The sequence below is a fragment of the Haematobia irritans genome, chromosome 1 (assembly GCF_050003625.1).
Source record: "Haematobia irritans isolate KBUSLIRL chromosome 1, ASM5000362v1, whole genome shotgun sequence".
Lineage (NCBI taxonomy): Eukaryota > Metazoa > Arthropoda > Insecta > Diptera > Muscidae > Haematobia > Haematobia irritans.
The window spans coordinates 94,036,181-94,052,434 of NC_134397.1; the positions used below are offsets into that span (position 1 = coordinate 94,036,181).

Genomic DNA, 16,254 nt, shown 5'->3' on the forward strand with positions numbered 1-16,254 from the left:
GTAGGTTGTTTGTTTGCCTGATTACCACTACCATGACGAGTACAAGCTTCATTGACGTGTACCTACCAAAATGTGGTAAAGTAAAATCTAAAGACGCATGCGTACATGTATGAGCGTATATACGATATTTTTAAGATAAGTTGTTCGCCTTATAATTCCCTCTTTTTACCTATCAAAGAACTTTGCAACATGTTTGACACCATCAAAAGACTTAAGAACCAAAAACACAAAACCACAGATGTGTGCGTGTGGCTTGGGATTGTATTGAGGTCTAGCCAACAAAACAAGCAAATGTGGCTTTAAGAAAGTTTCAGTTTTCCGTGGTGTTTAGAAGAAAGTCTTCAGTCGAATCGCTGGCTTTGTCGAATGTGGATGTCTACACAAAAACCTTCGGAGAAAATAAAGTAAATATAGCGCGGTGATTTATAGTACCTGTTTGTGATTTACCGCAAGAAAAGACATCTAGAATTGATTCAGTAACGGAGAAACACATTTCGAGATAAAGCAAATTCAAGCGAGTCAAGTGGTTGTGAAAGTTCGTTATCGTCGGGTGCTATTAAGTATAATTGATACGAAAATGTTAGTCAGTAAGGCATTTTTACTATTAATGTTAATGAGCCTTAATGGATCGTATGGACAAATGACCCAAAAACTGTCTAGTAAATCGGATGGAGAAGAGGACTCGAATCCTTTGTTTGATATGGCATCAATGTTTATTCAAGAAGCCATGACAAGCCAAAATAGAGGAGGTGGTGGTGGTGGCGCAGCAGGTTTGTCCGCTGTAGCCTCATTAATTGGAACATTTATGCAAGCAAACAATGGACAAGGTAAAAGTACCGGCTCTGGGGCTATGCAAATACTTTCAGGTATTGGAAGTCTTCTAGCCAATGCCGGAAATAATAATGGTCGTAGTGGGAGTGGTTTCGATCCCTCTATAATCGGAAACGTTATTGAAATGTTCACTCAGGCCGAGGACAATGAGGAGGATAACATTAACGACCATCAACGTCATAAAAAACGTGAAAGTGAATCTGGTATTGATTTGGGCTCTATCATACAAATTGCATCCGCTTTTATGGGACAAAATAATGAGCAATCATCTCACAATCATCAGCAAAAACGGTCGGTGAATAATGGTAATGCGAACAATGGACATAAAGATGATAACGCTCTAGTGAGCTTACTACCCTTGGTAATGCAAGCAGTTAGTTCTTTTGCGGGACCAGAAGGTCAACATACACAAGAGAGACATAAGGACCATGCGTGGGTTTTGCCCCCATTCTTGGAACATATACACGTATTATGGGATCACTTTTCCAGCTCGGAATTGGCCGATGCTCTATATGAGAAATCTGGTGTAAACAAAATTTTAAAGGTAAAGATAAAGAATATATCAATCCATGCAATATACCATTAAGTGCACGTGTATAATTTCCTAAACAGGTATTCAAGGGACGTGATGGCAAAGTGGATTATGATAAACTATTCGAGTCATTAAACAACCAATCCTTCAGACGCCGCTGGATTAAATCTGCTACCCTCTACCTGGCCGATTGGGCAAGCTATTTGGCCAATCCAGAAGTATACCTCAAGTAAGTTGTTTTTATACCTGACCTTGTAAATGCTCGCTTATTGCGTTACTTGATGTTTTTGGAAAATCCTGTCCCAATTTGTCAGAAATGTTTCTTTTATGGTACTGAAAATGTGATTTATGAAATGAAAAAAATTAATTTATGATAAAATGTTTTGGGTGTAAATGCAACTGAAATCAGACATACCAGAATATAAATTGGACCCATGCATTGAATCAAGAACTTAAATATTTTTCGTCGTATTTTTAATGAAACTTTAATTTTCGCACATACCTTATTTTTCACTCGCATAAATGAGAAAATTATACAAACATGCCAATATTGGTATTCGTCAATATCGGCCTTTGACGCGACTTAAATATGTTTTATCTTATTGATCAAATACTAAAAGTCTATTTTTTCTTCATTGGTTTGTAACAAATTGTGATCCAGGACAATTTTTTTCTACAAATTTAAAGAAAGGAAGATAATATCGACGATCCATTAACATCGTGATAAATGAATCCAATCATAGAATTAGTCAATTTTTACCCCAAAAGATATTTTTTCCGAATTTCTTCATAAAACAAAATATTTTTGTACCAAACTATCTAACTATGTTTGGCTTCATAAAAACTATTGCCTTTCGCTAAACAAACTTGTCTTAAGAATGTCTAAGCCTCTTAAGAATGTAAGGACCTGTATCTTAAGCAACATCAGTTTCACAATTTTAAGGACAAGTTTTTTTTTCAAAATAAAAATAAATAATTCACAATTTTGAATCCTTCCAATAAGGTTGCATGTCTTTGATTTAAGGTAAATTCTCTTTTATATAAAACATTTCACTCTTTGGGTTAAAGATTATGCAACCTAAATTTTAGTACACGTTATTTATACAAATTCCTTTAATATAAAGGAATTTCAATTAAAACAAAGTTCATAATCTCTGCTTAACACATTTCCTTCTTTAAATTTAGGACACGAATCTTTGAAATTCGCGTCACTTTGTTGAAGTCGTATGTCTATGTAAAGAAAGAAATAATCTTCAAATTGACTGAGATATTGAGTCATGATAGGCGAATACTTATTTTGAGGATTTTGCATCTTTGGTTTAAATTTTTTGAAATTAAAAAATACATAATATGCAAAATGGTAAAAGAAAGAATATCTGCATAGCACATTTTTTCTATTTATTATGTTTTTTTTTGCAAAAATAGTGGTTGTATGCTAAAATATGCAGTGCGCATTAAACTAAGGGATTTTTCGTTTCGCAAAAAATATGTTGCACTACTTTTTTCCCCATTATATTTTCACCCAAATGATAGTGCAATTTCAAAGTTATTGCTAATTCACAATATTACGAGGGATACAGAACCCAAAAGTTTTGACAGTGTCTTTCGTATTTTGCAATAAATTTCGAGAATTTTGCACCTTTTTTTCAACCGAAATCGCCATAAGTTTTTGTTTATAAATCAATAATTGGTTATAGTAGAGAATAGAGATATTCTTATAATACACAGATTTTTTACCAACATGAATTTTCGGGCAAAATTTGATTTTCAATTTTGGTTTCAGATTACACAGAAGTACTATAGATATGCATAAAACTGCATTATGATGTTTTATATGCAACTGCTTGATTTCGTAGAATTCGATCATAAATTTAAGACGTAATTTTTTTCTGGTTGTATCTTAAAAGAAGAAAGGGTTACGAAAATAGTTTTTACAAGTATCTGTCATAATATGGACTTTTAACTGATTTTTATTTATACATGAATAACTTCATTAATATATCGCATAAAAAGAATGACAATTCGATAAACGAGATCTGTATCCCAATTTTAATTTTATAGAGCCTAAATTTAAAGCTAGTTTATTTAAATAAACCCCATGTATTAACTTTGTCATTTTATTTGTAGCACATTGAAATAGTGTTCTAAGAGAATCGAACTATTTCCAACTGTTCGTGTACCTGTTTGCTGAAACCGCGCTAATTATCGAACAAATGGAGATATGTATCTACCTGAAACATAACAAGATATGAACCAGATATAGCCTTCATACACTGAAAAATGTTGCCAAGAGGCCAAAGATTTCATGTCCTTAACATACGAATAACATACCAATTTTGCTTATCATAGAAGACGCATTTCTCTGATATAAAGTATTTTCCTTGTTCAAAAGTCGATAAAACTTTCAATGAAGTCGTTTCGTCGTTACAATTAAGTGACTTAAAAATGGGTATCTTTACATAAAAGAAAATTTTGTTTTACTGAGGTCAACATGATTTTAATAAGTCTGAAAATATCTTCAAAATTGATGAAATCGTCTTTAAATTGGTTCACTTTTTGCATCTTGACTACAAAGCAAAATAATCGTTCAAAAATATAACAAGTCTTTCAACACTTTCTTTTAAAGACGTTTTTTACTTGAAACATAGCATAATGTCTACTTGAAACCGAGTCTGAATTTGGAAATGTAAGTAGTCGTTAACACGCAGAAAAAAACTAATAAACTAAAATTTGTTTCTTACCATCAAGTACGCAAAATCCAAATTTAAAAGAGGATTGTGTCTTAAATATGTCCATATTTCAATTCTCCGCTTCTTGACTCGGAATGAATACGAAAATCATTAGTGTAAAGACAAAATTGTTGGAACCGGGTATTTTTTCAGATTTACCCAGATTTGCTTTCACTCATAATATTAATATGAAAAAACACAGAAATAATATCTCATATCGTATGAGACAGTTCAGTGAGCAATTTGTATCCTATTTTATCTATGTATTGATATGTGTTATCCACTATTCAATAAATATGTATGACTCTTACGTACACGCAGAGTAGAAACATGATTGTCACAATCATATTCGAAGAGCAAAATAATATGATAGGTGCTATTTTTGCGGCGACCATGTAACATTTTCACCTGTAACCATGTTGGCTCAGTGAACATGGTTCTAAGAAAAATAAAATTGTCCTCATCTAAAATGTTATTATATTATAAAAAAATTTTGTTTGAATCAAAATACAATGGTCACGATCTAAAATGTTTTGATCTTTATGATTTGCTTTCACTCATAATATTAATATGAAAAAACACAGAAATAATATCTCATATCGTATGAGACAGTTCAGTGAGCAATTTGTATCCTATTTTATCTATGTATTGATATGTGTTATCCACTATTCAATAAATATGTATGACTCTTACGTACACGCAGAGTAGAAACATGATTGTCACAATCATATTCGAAGAGCAAAATAATATGATAGGTGCTATTTTTGCGGCGACCATGTAACATTTTCACCTGTAACCATGTTGGCTCAGTGAACATGGTTCTAAGAAAAATAAAATTGTCCTCATCTAAAATGTTATTATATTATAAAAAAATTTTGTTTGAATCAAAATACAATGGTCACGATCTAAAATGTTTTGATCTTTATGAAAAAAACACTTTTCGACGTCGAAAAAGGACGCCACTTGAGAAATTATTTATAAATGTGAAATCATTGTTTATTTGTATTTATAATGTCGTGCAAACAAACATCATATATTTTTACACACTCTATTTTGGTACAATTTCAACAATAAGTAATCATTCCATATTTACTTCGTGCCCGTCAAATGTACAAACGTAGACTTCATGTAACTGCAAGTAAAAATAAATTATACCATATATCAAAATGCAGAACAAAAAACAGGTACATTTTTTCAATTACACTTCCCTTTTTTGTGTTCACATAAAACCACGTGCCACTTCTGAATAGATAAATTAACACAAAACACAGAAATTCCGTATTCTCCGTCCATTCCAAGAAACAATCAACACACGACTTAATGTTTTTAAAAAAATTCTTTTTGCTGAAAAAAAATTAAAAAAGTAAACGGTCACGAAAACTATGTACATGATCTTTATGGCCATGTAATGGTTCTAGACATGTCTATACGTAACCTATAAAAATACTTTTTTTTTCCATGAAAAAAGTAAAAAATTAATGGTCAGGTACATGATAATAGAACTTGTTTGCGGCATTTGAGAACCTTTAAATGCTTATTGCCAACATATATTTTTCTCCGCTCGAAAATTATTTTTACAAAGACTAAATACATGGTTTTCGCGACAATTACATACTCTAGATAAGCATTAAGTGGATGCGGCAACCATGTCCAAACATGTTTTTTCTGTGCGTGTATTTCCATTCAGAGATGATTTATTGAAAACTGAGACTTTATTGGCATTCATTTACTGCGTCAAAATATCGTCCATTTTTAACATCGTAAACCTATGACGAGATAGCATTACAAGATTCTCCCATGAAATTGTCAATGTTGATTTTAACAATCTGTTAAATATAAAGTGTTTGGTAACATCGTGAACGAACGAGAGTGCTATTGACAATAATCACAAAAATAGAACTTCCTTTAGATTAAATATTAAATTCAACTTGTATAAAGTTTTGAATTCCCTTAAAACTTCAAAACTTTTTGCGGTTGCTTGTAACATTTCAAATATGTGCCCGAAGGCGGAGGCGGAACATTTTTTTAAAAACGAAAATGCCATAAGGGAATAATGTAGAAACATTTGTATTTGCTAAATACAACACTCCAATATATTGGCAATTTAATAGATTTTTAGTCTGTGTTTGCGATTTGTTAGTGATTCCAAATGTTATATTAATAAATGTATAAACAGAAACGAGCATATAAAAATAAGCAATATTATTTTAGAAGAGGGCAGAACACATGCATCATTACACAATACCAAACATCATTATTCAATTGCAATTGAACATTCATGCCACTTATGAACAAACAAATTGAAACAACCATTCCAACCATTTCATTCCTCGGCTGACGCAATATTAAAATTTATAATTTATTAATTATAATTAATTTATTTTGTTTAAAATATCTATTCCTATCAATAATTTTTCCCTAATCAAAGGTCCCATATACATACCTTTGTGCCTACCACAAATATTAGAGATCGAAGTTATTTATTATACCCTCCCCATGCCGTTGTTTAGAACACACATAAAAAAGCACAGTATACGAAAACTATACTATGCGAACAGACCTTATGTATGCCATCTGACCATACAATTGAGTACAAAAATGTGCTGATCGTAGTGATTAAATTTAAAAGAGAAGAACTTTCTGTTTACACCCAAATACGATAAGTAAACAATTCGTGATGAGCATGTTAACATAGAATACATTTCTCTATGTACATAAATACATACAAAACGTTTATGTATATGTGTGGGTATATATAGGTTCAGACAGGTTTTCACAGAAATGGTTTGTATACTTATTAAAGTTCCAGTCTTAATAAACGTCAGTGCACACATGCGCATCGTACCATTGCATGTTTGTTTCTGTTACTTTTGAACCACATTTGAAAGTTCTGCTGAACATCAGCGAGTGTGTGTGTGTGTTAAAAAATTGGGTCAATCTAAAATTATCACGATTTTAGCGTTGAAGAATTTTATACGCTCGTTATTCACTCTTTGGTGCCTCAGAATTTAGACGAGTTTTGTATGGAAAGGAACTTAATTATTTAGTCGTCTTATTAATTATGTATGAATTTGTGTTCCATTTCTTTTTAATTTATCATTTGTCATTCTTTTCACTTTTAAATATCACTTTTTGAATATCATTTTTAATGTACATGTATACACTGAAATAAATAGCTATCATTTGACACATATGATTTCACAGCGTTTCCCCTTTTATACGTCGCAGAGAATAGTAAGTATGGCAATCCGTCTATATAATAATAGAGCTGTTTTCTTTAAGCACTGGATGCTATATTTGTATGGGCAATCCAGAACATCGTTGCACTGGTTTCTATCCAGAATGTCTCATCAGTGCCAGTCGCGCAAGTTGTCAGATTGTATTTTGATGAAGTGGCACTTCTTCGATTCACAACAGCAGCTTATTGTGACTAATTTATCGAAAAACATGAAATTCAAAGTGGTACAGTGTCATAAATAATCACAGCAATAATATTTATTACTATTGGAGCATGTCATACATTAAAAATTCAAGATTTCACGTCTTTTCTGTGAGTGTTTTTAAACAGCTGATGCCAGTGTTGCATATTTTTGGAAATGTCCTGGATAAACGAGTACTCTGTTTTCTTTTAGTCCTTCAGTGCTTAAAGAAAACAGACCTAATATCGATGCAAATACACAATAAATCGCATATTCCTGCTCTAAGCGATGATCTAGGTCTATTACTCTGCGTCTATCTGTTGTAACCATGACACATGGTTAAAAATATAAATTTTCGTATGATATTTAACATTCAGAACAGATCGATACATATTTTGAGAAAGCTTTCACGCAATGTTACGTAAGCTTCGATATGATTTTGTGGAAATATAAAGAGTATGCACTGAAAAAACTGTGAACCCTTTTCCATTGCAAAATGAACTAAACTGTAGTAATATTGACCATGATTTAGCCCTTAAGATTTTTTTCAACTTGTCTAGTTTATAAATCTCTTAAATTTTAGTTCATATATAACATTGTATTTTAGTTCATTTTTACAACACCATAAGATTTATATACCCCTACCAAGTTAAAAAGTCAGTATTATTTTGGTTTACTGCTTATTTTTTGGGAAACCCGATACTAAAAATTGGTTAACAGTCTCTTTAAAATGTTGGCGACTAAACTATTTTTAAATCAATCATTCCACAGTACAGAGAAATTAAATAATTAAAGGAACAACAAACCGTTTTACTATTTGAACATTTTCATGCATTAAAATTAAACTTTCTTTAAGCAAAAGTACTTTATTATAAAAATTTATAATGAAAGTTCTTAATACAATGTTTTTTGTGAATAAAAATTATGACCACGTGGAACAGAGAGTAGTTCATTTGAACTCGCTGTTTGGACATTTAACTTATCCTTTTTTATTCATCGTAGGTAATTTTTCACATATCCTGCTGGAAATGGAAGCAATAATGAAAATTGTTAAAAATTAACATCATGTAATGAAATATATATTTCTTTAATTCTTAATTTTAGCTTGTAACTTACCATATTTGGGGGCATTTTATCAAATGGTGTAAGGAATTCAACTTTTCTTTGGAAAACGTATCTCATAAAATTTGTACCTGAAATAATTAGAGAAATATAAACTCATAAAACTGTGTTGTTATCGATGTGAAGGATATAATAAACTAAATATTCTGGTTGAAAGAAAGCCAAAGTTTTAATATATTCCAATTCTCTATTAAATTGTTCGCTGAGGGGAAATATAAAAAGTTGTCCAAATTTATTTGGGTTACTCTGAAATTAAATATTTATTTTTTAAAATTATTAAATAGGTTTCCAAAAAAATAATAATATGCATAAAAAACCAAATGTTCTTGTTAACCCTAGACAGTCATCATTCGTGAAAATGACGACACGTAATTTAATTTTCGATTTAAAATGCATTTTAGTCTATTGGGAAATGGTAAATTTAAGTTATACTAATTCGACCGTTTTATGAATTTTTGTTTTATACTAATTAAAACCAAATTGAATAAGAAAATAAATTCAAGTTTGGTTCACTTTTTCGCTCACGATGAAAACTAAAGCGTCTTGAAATGAGCCGTAGTCAAAATGACGAAGGATGACGTTAATGTACAAAAAATAAGGATGACTGTCCAGGGTTAAAAGAAAGAAAGAATCCTTACCAATTCACTATTAAAATACAGGCAAAGGAGTACTAAAATTTTTTCCAAATTTTTAAGGGGTTATTCTGAAATTAAATATTTGTTTTTTACATTAAAAATATTACATTGGTTTCCAAAAAAGTTGATTAAAGAAATACTAAAATAAGGTATTAAAAACCTGTAATATTGATTTTAAAAAGGTCATAAATACGTAAATATTCTAGTTGAAAGAAAGTAAATTTTTAAAAGAAAACTTACCAATTCTCTATTTTTTAAATTTTTTCGAATCCATCTGGAATTGCTCTCAAATTAAATATTGCTTTTACAACAAAGAAAAACATTAAACTGGTTTCCAAAGAAATAATTAACAAATAATAATATACATAAAAAATACATTTTAAAAAGAATACTTATCAATTTATGACTAAACTATACGCTGAGATATAACAAAATTTCAATACACTTTCAATTTCAACATATTTTCCTAAATATTCTTAATAACTTTTTTCTAAACTACCGATAAAATATTAATAACTTTCATTTAAAAGGTTTAATTAACAAACACCAATATATGTCTCAAAAATCCAAAATATTCCATGTCTTTATATTCCCTTGCCAACGCCAACTATACAACTGAAGCATGCCAAACAAAACCAAGCAAAGCCAAAACATTCCTACAACAACAAAAACACATGTGCCTTTATTGAACACAACACCTCATCCAGCCAAATAAACCATCCACGAATAACAAACACACACACAAACCACTAAATGAACAAAAATAAAAACAACCCCACGCTCATGTATACACAACATACCCAGCCCTCACTATCATTTCTCACTCAAACAAAACTCAAGTAACATCGTCTTTACATTAATCACATTCCACTATGCCGATAAAGATCTCTGTACTATGCATTAGTTCATCGCATCTGCTGATAATTTACTCTTATGGTGTTTTCTTTTCTGAAAAAAAGGGCTTTGCCTTCATTTTGTCTGTACAGAATGCGCATTTTTAAAATGTTACCAGCAACCTAAAAAAATGCTATCATTTCAGCGGGCAGAAAAGAATTCTAAGAAGGAAACAGGGCAATCGCAGCACTCTCGTTTGTAGGCAGTGCTGAAAATGCCCGTAATTTGCCTGTATGCGTGGCGCTATTTTCACAACAGAATGCGAAGCCTTTTCGCACTTTTGCCTGCTTTTTTTAGAAAAGAACCTAAAAAGTAAATTTTCCGGGCAAAATGCAAAAAAAGTGCGCATTTTTTACAAGAAAAGAAAACGCCATTAGAATAATATTCATAAAGGCACACCAGTTTATGGACGATGAAACGTTTAACTTAAAATTTGCAAAAACTTCATGAAATGTTATCAACCATTTTTGACGAAAATATCTATAAATTTAATTACATGTGAACTAAAAATATTTCATTGGGTAATTTTCTACCAACAATTATTAACTATAGGAATTGTCAGTAAGAAATTGCTATCCACTTTCAAGTTCATTTTTCGTAAAAAAATATTTTCTCATACAAAAAAATCTTATAGTAAATTGCACTTATTATTTAGAAAGTGCTTTACATTTCACAAGTAGTTTTATACCATGACAAACAAATTTTTAACTACCAGTTAAGAAATTTTTTAAGGAAATTTCCATCGTATTTTGTAGGCCATGAACTAAGCGATTGCTACTTAGAATTTGTAAAATTTCCTTTCGAGTAGTTAATTTTCGTTAAAGATACGAAAAATGAACTAAAATTCTGGAAAACTCTTGTAATAAATTATTGTACAAATCATCTTAAATTTACGAGACACTTTTTTCTGGTTTTTTTCATAGGTTTTATAACAGGCCATTACAATTAGTTTTTAACTTCTAGAAGTTTGAATAGTAATTGTTATCTTTTTTTAATAGTTTATCTATTAGCTCATTACATAAGTATTTTGACGACTGTTTACTACACCCTCAAAAACATCGCTTCTGTAACATATACCCCAAACACATTTTGTTTCAAGCATATATATTTTCAGGATTGGTCCAAACAAAATATTGTTTGTATTGTTCAAACATATTATGTTTCACCTTAGGCAGACACTGGTAGAAAAAAATGTTAATGAAATTTTCTTTGTGTATTTTTTAAGGCGCCAATTGGTTACTTTATTTTCTCTCAGTCTTTTTCGTCCGTGTATATGTTTGATGTATTTTTCAATACAAAAAAGAACAAAAAAATAATTGAGGTCAAATTTTTATTTAAAACTAATAAAATATAACTAAGATGCAAATTAAATTCACATTTTAAAAAATCAATACACAAGTTCGTACAGCTGTACTAGACCGTCCTTGTTAAAGAAGTACACTGTTAAAAAAATAGGTTTTTCATATGTTTCGATATAAACAAAATGTGTTTCGGGCACAATTTTAAAATATATTTAAGTGCAAACATGTAATGTTCCTAAACTAACACTAAATGTTTGGGACATCTATGTTAATATGTTAGAATATATTATGTTTGGGGCATGAATGTTTCATAAAAATCATATGTGTGAATGCAAACATATATAAATTTACAAATTTCGACTAAACATACATATGTTGTGATATTTTATTCAATGCGACTGTACAATTCTGGATGTGCTCCTTGAATAGTGGACTGTTAATCGATTGTGGTTTCAGAGTCTCCAGGAATTGTAAAATACCAAAAAGAAAATATATAAAGAAAACGCAAGATGTCAGGTTTTGTCTGGAACTTTATTGGGATGACAGCTTACCAAGCGGGATGACGATGCACAAGTGAATTATAAAAAAATACCATTATACATATCAAGTGTACAAATTCGTTAATTCAGCAATTCATTTTAAAGGTAGAGAAGGACGAATATCGCTAAGATTAAATTTGAGTGAAAGCTTTCACTGAAGAGAGAAGCAAGGAGTTGCCACTTTCTCTATGCTAGGTAATTCACAATTTCTATTTGATACTTCAGTTATTTCAATTCAATATTTTCAATTTCTTTATGATTCTAATTCAAATATAAAATTAATTCAGTAAATACAATTCAATTATACATATTCATTATATAGTATTGGAAATGACGTAAAGATGGTTGAACAGGGTTCAACATACCGGCCCCCTTGCAGGACTGCAATGTTAAAAGTGACACGCCCCGGAAATGGTCCAGCCAAAAATTGTGCTCTGAGCAATGGGCATATTCGATGAGGACTGGATGAGGCCAGCTCGAAGAATTTTTGGCAATTGGTCGTTCGCGACTAGAACTTCCACATTAGATGGTTGAAAAAAATGAGGATCCGCTAGATCATTCAAGTGGTTGTAGATACTGCGAAGCTTTGGTTCTGTTGTGGTGGTTGGAAGTGTACTCATGAAATTTGACTCAATGAGGCAGCTCATCTGAATTTTGACCAATGGATCATGATACGATTCCAAATTTAATGTACAAAATTCTTGGTTATTGCGTCTAGTAGTCTTTAAGTGTAATCGTTCTACCAATGACTTTGAAACAGCTGTCTGAGTATGGCCAGAGTTCAAAAGCAACCTCACCTTGCTAGGACCATCATGAGTTACCACCCGAGCAAGCGCAGTCGGCAGGAACACGTGAGTACGAGGTCGATTACCCAGTCGTTCGTTGAAAAAACTTCGACTTCGTTTAGACTCTCTTGAAGACTGTGCTGTTTGACGGGATTCGTTCGATCTACTTCTCTTCGTGGGGTAGCGTCGTACGGTGGGTGTGCGTCGTTCTAGTGGACCGCGGTCACAATCTCTTGACTTGGATGGGAGCTTAGAATCAACGTGAACAAGGGTGTGGTGGTTCTTCTGACAGACCATGCACTTACTCCTAGAAGGGCACCAATCTCGGGTGTGTGCCGTACATAGGCAATTGTAGCAAAAGCGTTTTTCATGTCATTGTCTTCTTCTCTCTGATACGGACATTTGTAGAAACTTGGAACAGTGTTTAAGAAAATGTCGGTCACCACAGACACGACATTTTGGTGTATTTGAAGTTAAGCTGTAAGGTAAGATTTAGTTATTGTGTGAACGGGTTGTTAAGGGATCAAGCAGTTGGAAGCATACATAATTTGACCAAGGGGCGAATTATTGTACCATTTTGTGTACGGATTTCCGCAACACGAACATTTGAATCTTTACCAGTAAAAACTTTGAGAATTCTACCCAAGCACCATTCTGTGGGTGGTAGATTGTCCTCCTTTACTACTACAAAATCGTCCTGTTTCAAATTCTGTTGCAACGTTTTCCACTTATATCTTCTTTGTAACTCAGTCACATATTCAGTTTTCCAACGCTTCGCGAATAATACTTGAAGTGTCTTAAGCTTTTTCCAACGGTTCAAAAGAGAAAGATTATCCGAGTATTCTTCTGGCGTAGCTACCAATGGCGAACCTCGAAGCAAATGACCCGGAGTCAATGGAATCAGAGCAGTTGGATCCTCACTTATAGGCGACAAAGGTCTGGAATTCAAAACACTCTCGATGCGTATAAGAAATGTTGAAAATTCTTCAAAAGTAAATTTGGTACTACAAGCAACTTTCCTCAAGTGTGCCTTCATACTTTTTACCGCCGCCTCCCACAAACCACCCACCTGCAAAATCTACACCAGTATTCGTAAAAGGAAGTGAAAAAGTACATCTTTCAGTGGGAAGAGCAGCCATAATTTGATGTTGCGATCGATGTTTGTAAATGGTACAGGTTCGGCATTTCCGAACACAATGACGTATAGCGCTCTTTAGTCGTATAACATAAAATTCTTGTCTAATAGACCGCAGCATGGTCTGATGTTCGGCATGTAAGAGTATTATGTGCGTAAACTCAATTAACAATTTACAATATCTGGATTTCTCAGGTAGAATTATGGGAAATCTTTCATTATAGCTCAAGTCCGAATTAGCTAACCGACCGTTGACACGAAGCAGTTTATTATCGTCCAGTATTGGGTTCAACGAAAGAAGTCTACTTTTACAACTTATTGCTTTACCAGATTCTAAAGCAGAATATTCTTTGGGGAAATACGAAATTTGTGCAAGTTTAATTAGCCTGAATTTGGCGAACAAGATTTCCGTAGCAGAAATGTATGAGTTGAACATATCACAAGTCGCCCTTTTTTGGCATTTCCTAATAAATCTGAAAATGAAACAAACAACTCGCAAAGCTCTGTCAAGTGTAGAAAACCTTTCCAATATATCCTCAAGCTGGACTTGGGTTTGAAATGCTATCACTTTTTTCTCCAGTACTGGTTCGTTGTAGGAGATTTGTTTTGGCCAAAATTCAGGAGATTTTTCCAACCATGTTGGTCCAACCCACCACAACGAATTCGAATGAAGTTCTGATGCCGTACATCCCCGAGTCCCTATGTCAGCGGGATTATCCGATGTTGGAACATGTCTCCAGGTAATATTTCCAATATTATCCAATATCTCGGAAACCTTGTTTGCGACGAAAGTTTTCCAATAAAATGGTGGCTTTTCTAACCAAGCAAGAGTAATTGTTGAATCGGACCATAAATATATTTCTTTTATAGGAAAGCTCAAATTTTGATGTACGGTTTTTAAAAGTCTCGGTAGTAGTGCTGCACCACACAATTCAAGTCTCGGTAGACTTATGGTTTTCAATGGAGCCACTTTACTTTTTGATGCCAGTAGGGATGATGTTCTGCTACCGTTAGGAAAAGTCGATACCACATATATACGTGCACAATACGCTTTCTCTGAAGCGTCACAGAATCCATGAATTTGTAACTTGCATTCAGGTGAATATCGAATCCAACGCGGAATCTTAAGATTCTCAATTTCGGAAAAGTCCGAAATAAAGAAGTTCCATTTATCAAGAGAATGGGGCTTTACCTCCTCATCCCATTCTGTTCCATCAATCCACAATTGTTGCATCAAAATCTTTGCTAGAACTATAATTGGAGCTAACCAACCGGCGGGATCAAAAAGTTTCGCCACGAAAGACAAGATTTTACGTTTAGTTATGGGAGCATCAACCACGGAAAAGTTTGCAACCTTATAGAAAAAATCATCCGTCATTGCATTCCAGCGAATGCCAAGCGTCTTCGTTTCACTAGTTTCTTTGAATCTTAGAAAGTCTTCGTTAAGAAGATTCTCCCGGGGCAAGTGTTGCAAAATTTGCGGATGATTTGCGGTCATTTTCTTTAAAGGAAAACCAGCGGACTGTAGCAAATCGATCAGTTCCATTATATAAGATTGAGCCTCCATAATTGTGTGTCCACCAGACAGAGTATATCGTCTACATACACTTGGTTTTCTAAAATTGATGCCGCTACAGGGTGGGTAACTTTCCCGTCCTCGGCGAGCTGCAACAACGTGCGAATCGCCAGATACGGTGCACAACTTACTCCAAATGTGACTGTTTTGAGACAGTAGTCCTGAATTTTCTCAGCAGGGCTCTTGCGAAACAATATTTTTTGAAAAGATCTATCTTCCTCATCCACATAAATTTGGCGATACATTTTTTCAATGTCCCCGTTGAAGACAAATTGATAAAACCGCCAGCGAAGAATAATAAGCATCAAATCATTCTGTAAGGTTGGCCCAGTGTACAAAACACCATTTAAGGAAACACCAGTAGAAGTCTTCTTGGAAGCATTAAACACAACTCTTACTTTAGTGGAGGAGCTTTCAGGTCGGATCACTGCGTGATGTGTGGATAGTAAGTGGTGTATCGATTATTTTCAAAAGTTTCATTGGACGATGACAACTCCATGTGATTCAGATCCCAGTATTCAGACAAAACCTTAATTCAGCTTCGAGTTCTTTAGAATTCTTAAGAGTTTTTTCCATCCTTAGAAATTGCCCCAACGCCGAACGTCGCGAAGGTCCCAACGACATTTCAGGTGGAAGGTCCTGCCGAAATGGAAGTCGCACTACGTATTTTCCATTCTCAACCGTTTCGTAGTCTTCTGGTAAAACTCATCACACCAAGCGTCGCTATCAGAAATCGGTTTTACAGTCGCAACTTCC

At 33.1% G+C, this 16,254-nt stretch overlaps 1 protein-coding gene across 1 annotated transcript in view; it reads left to right on the plus strand.

Moving 5' to 3' along the window:
- The first annotated feature begins 322 nt into the window (after positions 1-322).
- The window catches only part of LOC142221429 (uncharacterized), a 46,760-nt gene continuing 30,828 nt past the window's right edge, over positions 323-16,254 (plus strand). The window contains exons 1-2 of the mRNA XM_075291149.1: positions 323-1,375; positions 1,444-1,592. Coding sequence (XP_075147264.1) covers positions 578-1,375; positions 1,444-1,592 — 947 coding nt within the window. The 5' untranslated portion in view covers positions 323-577. The remainder of the gene's footprint in view (positions 1,376-1,443; positions 1,593-16,254) is intronic.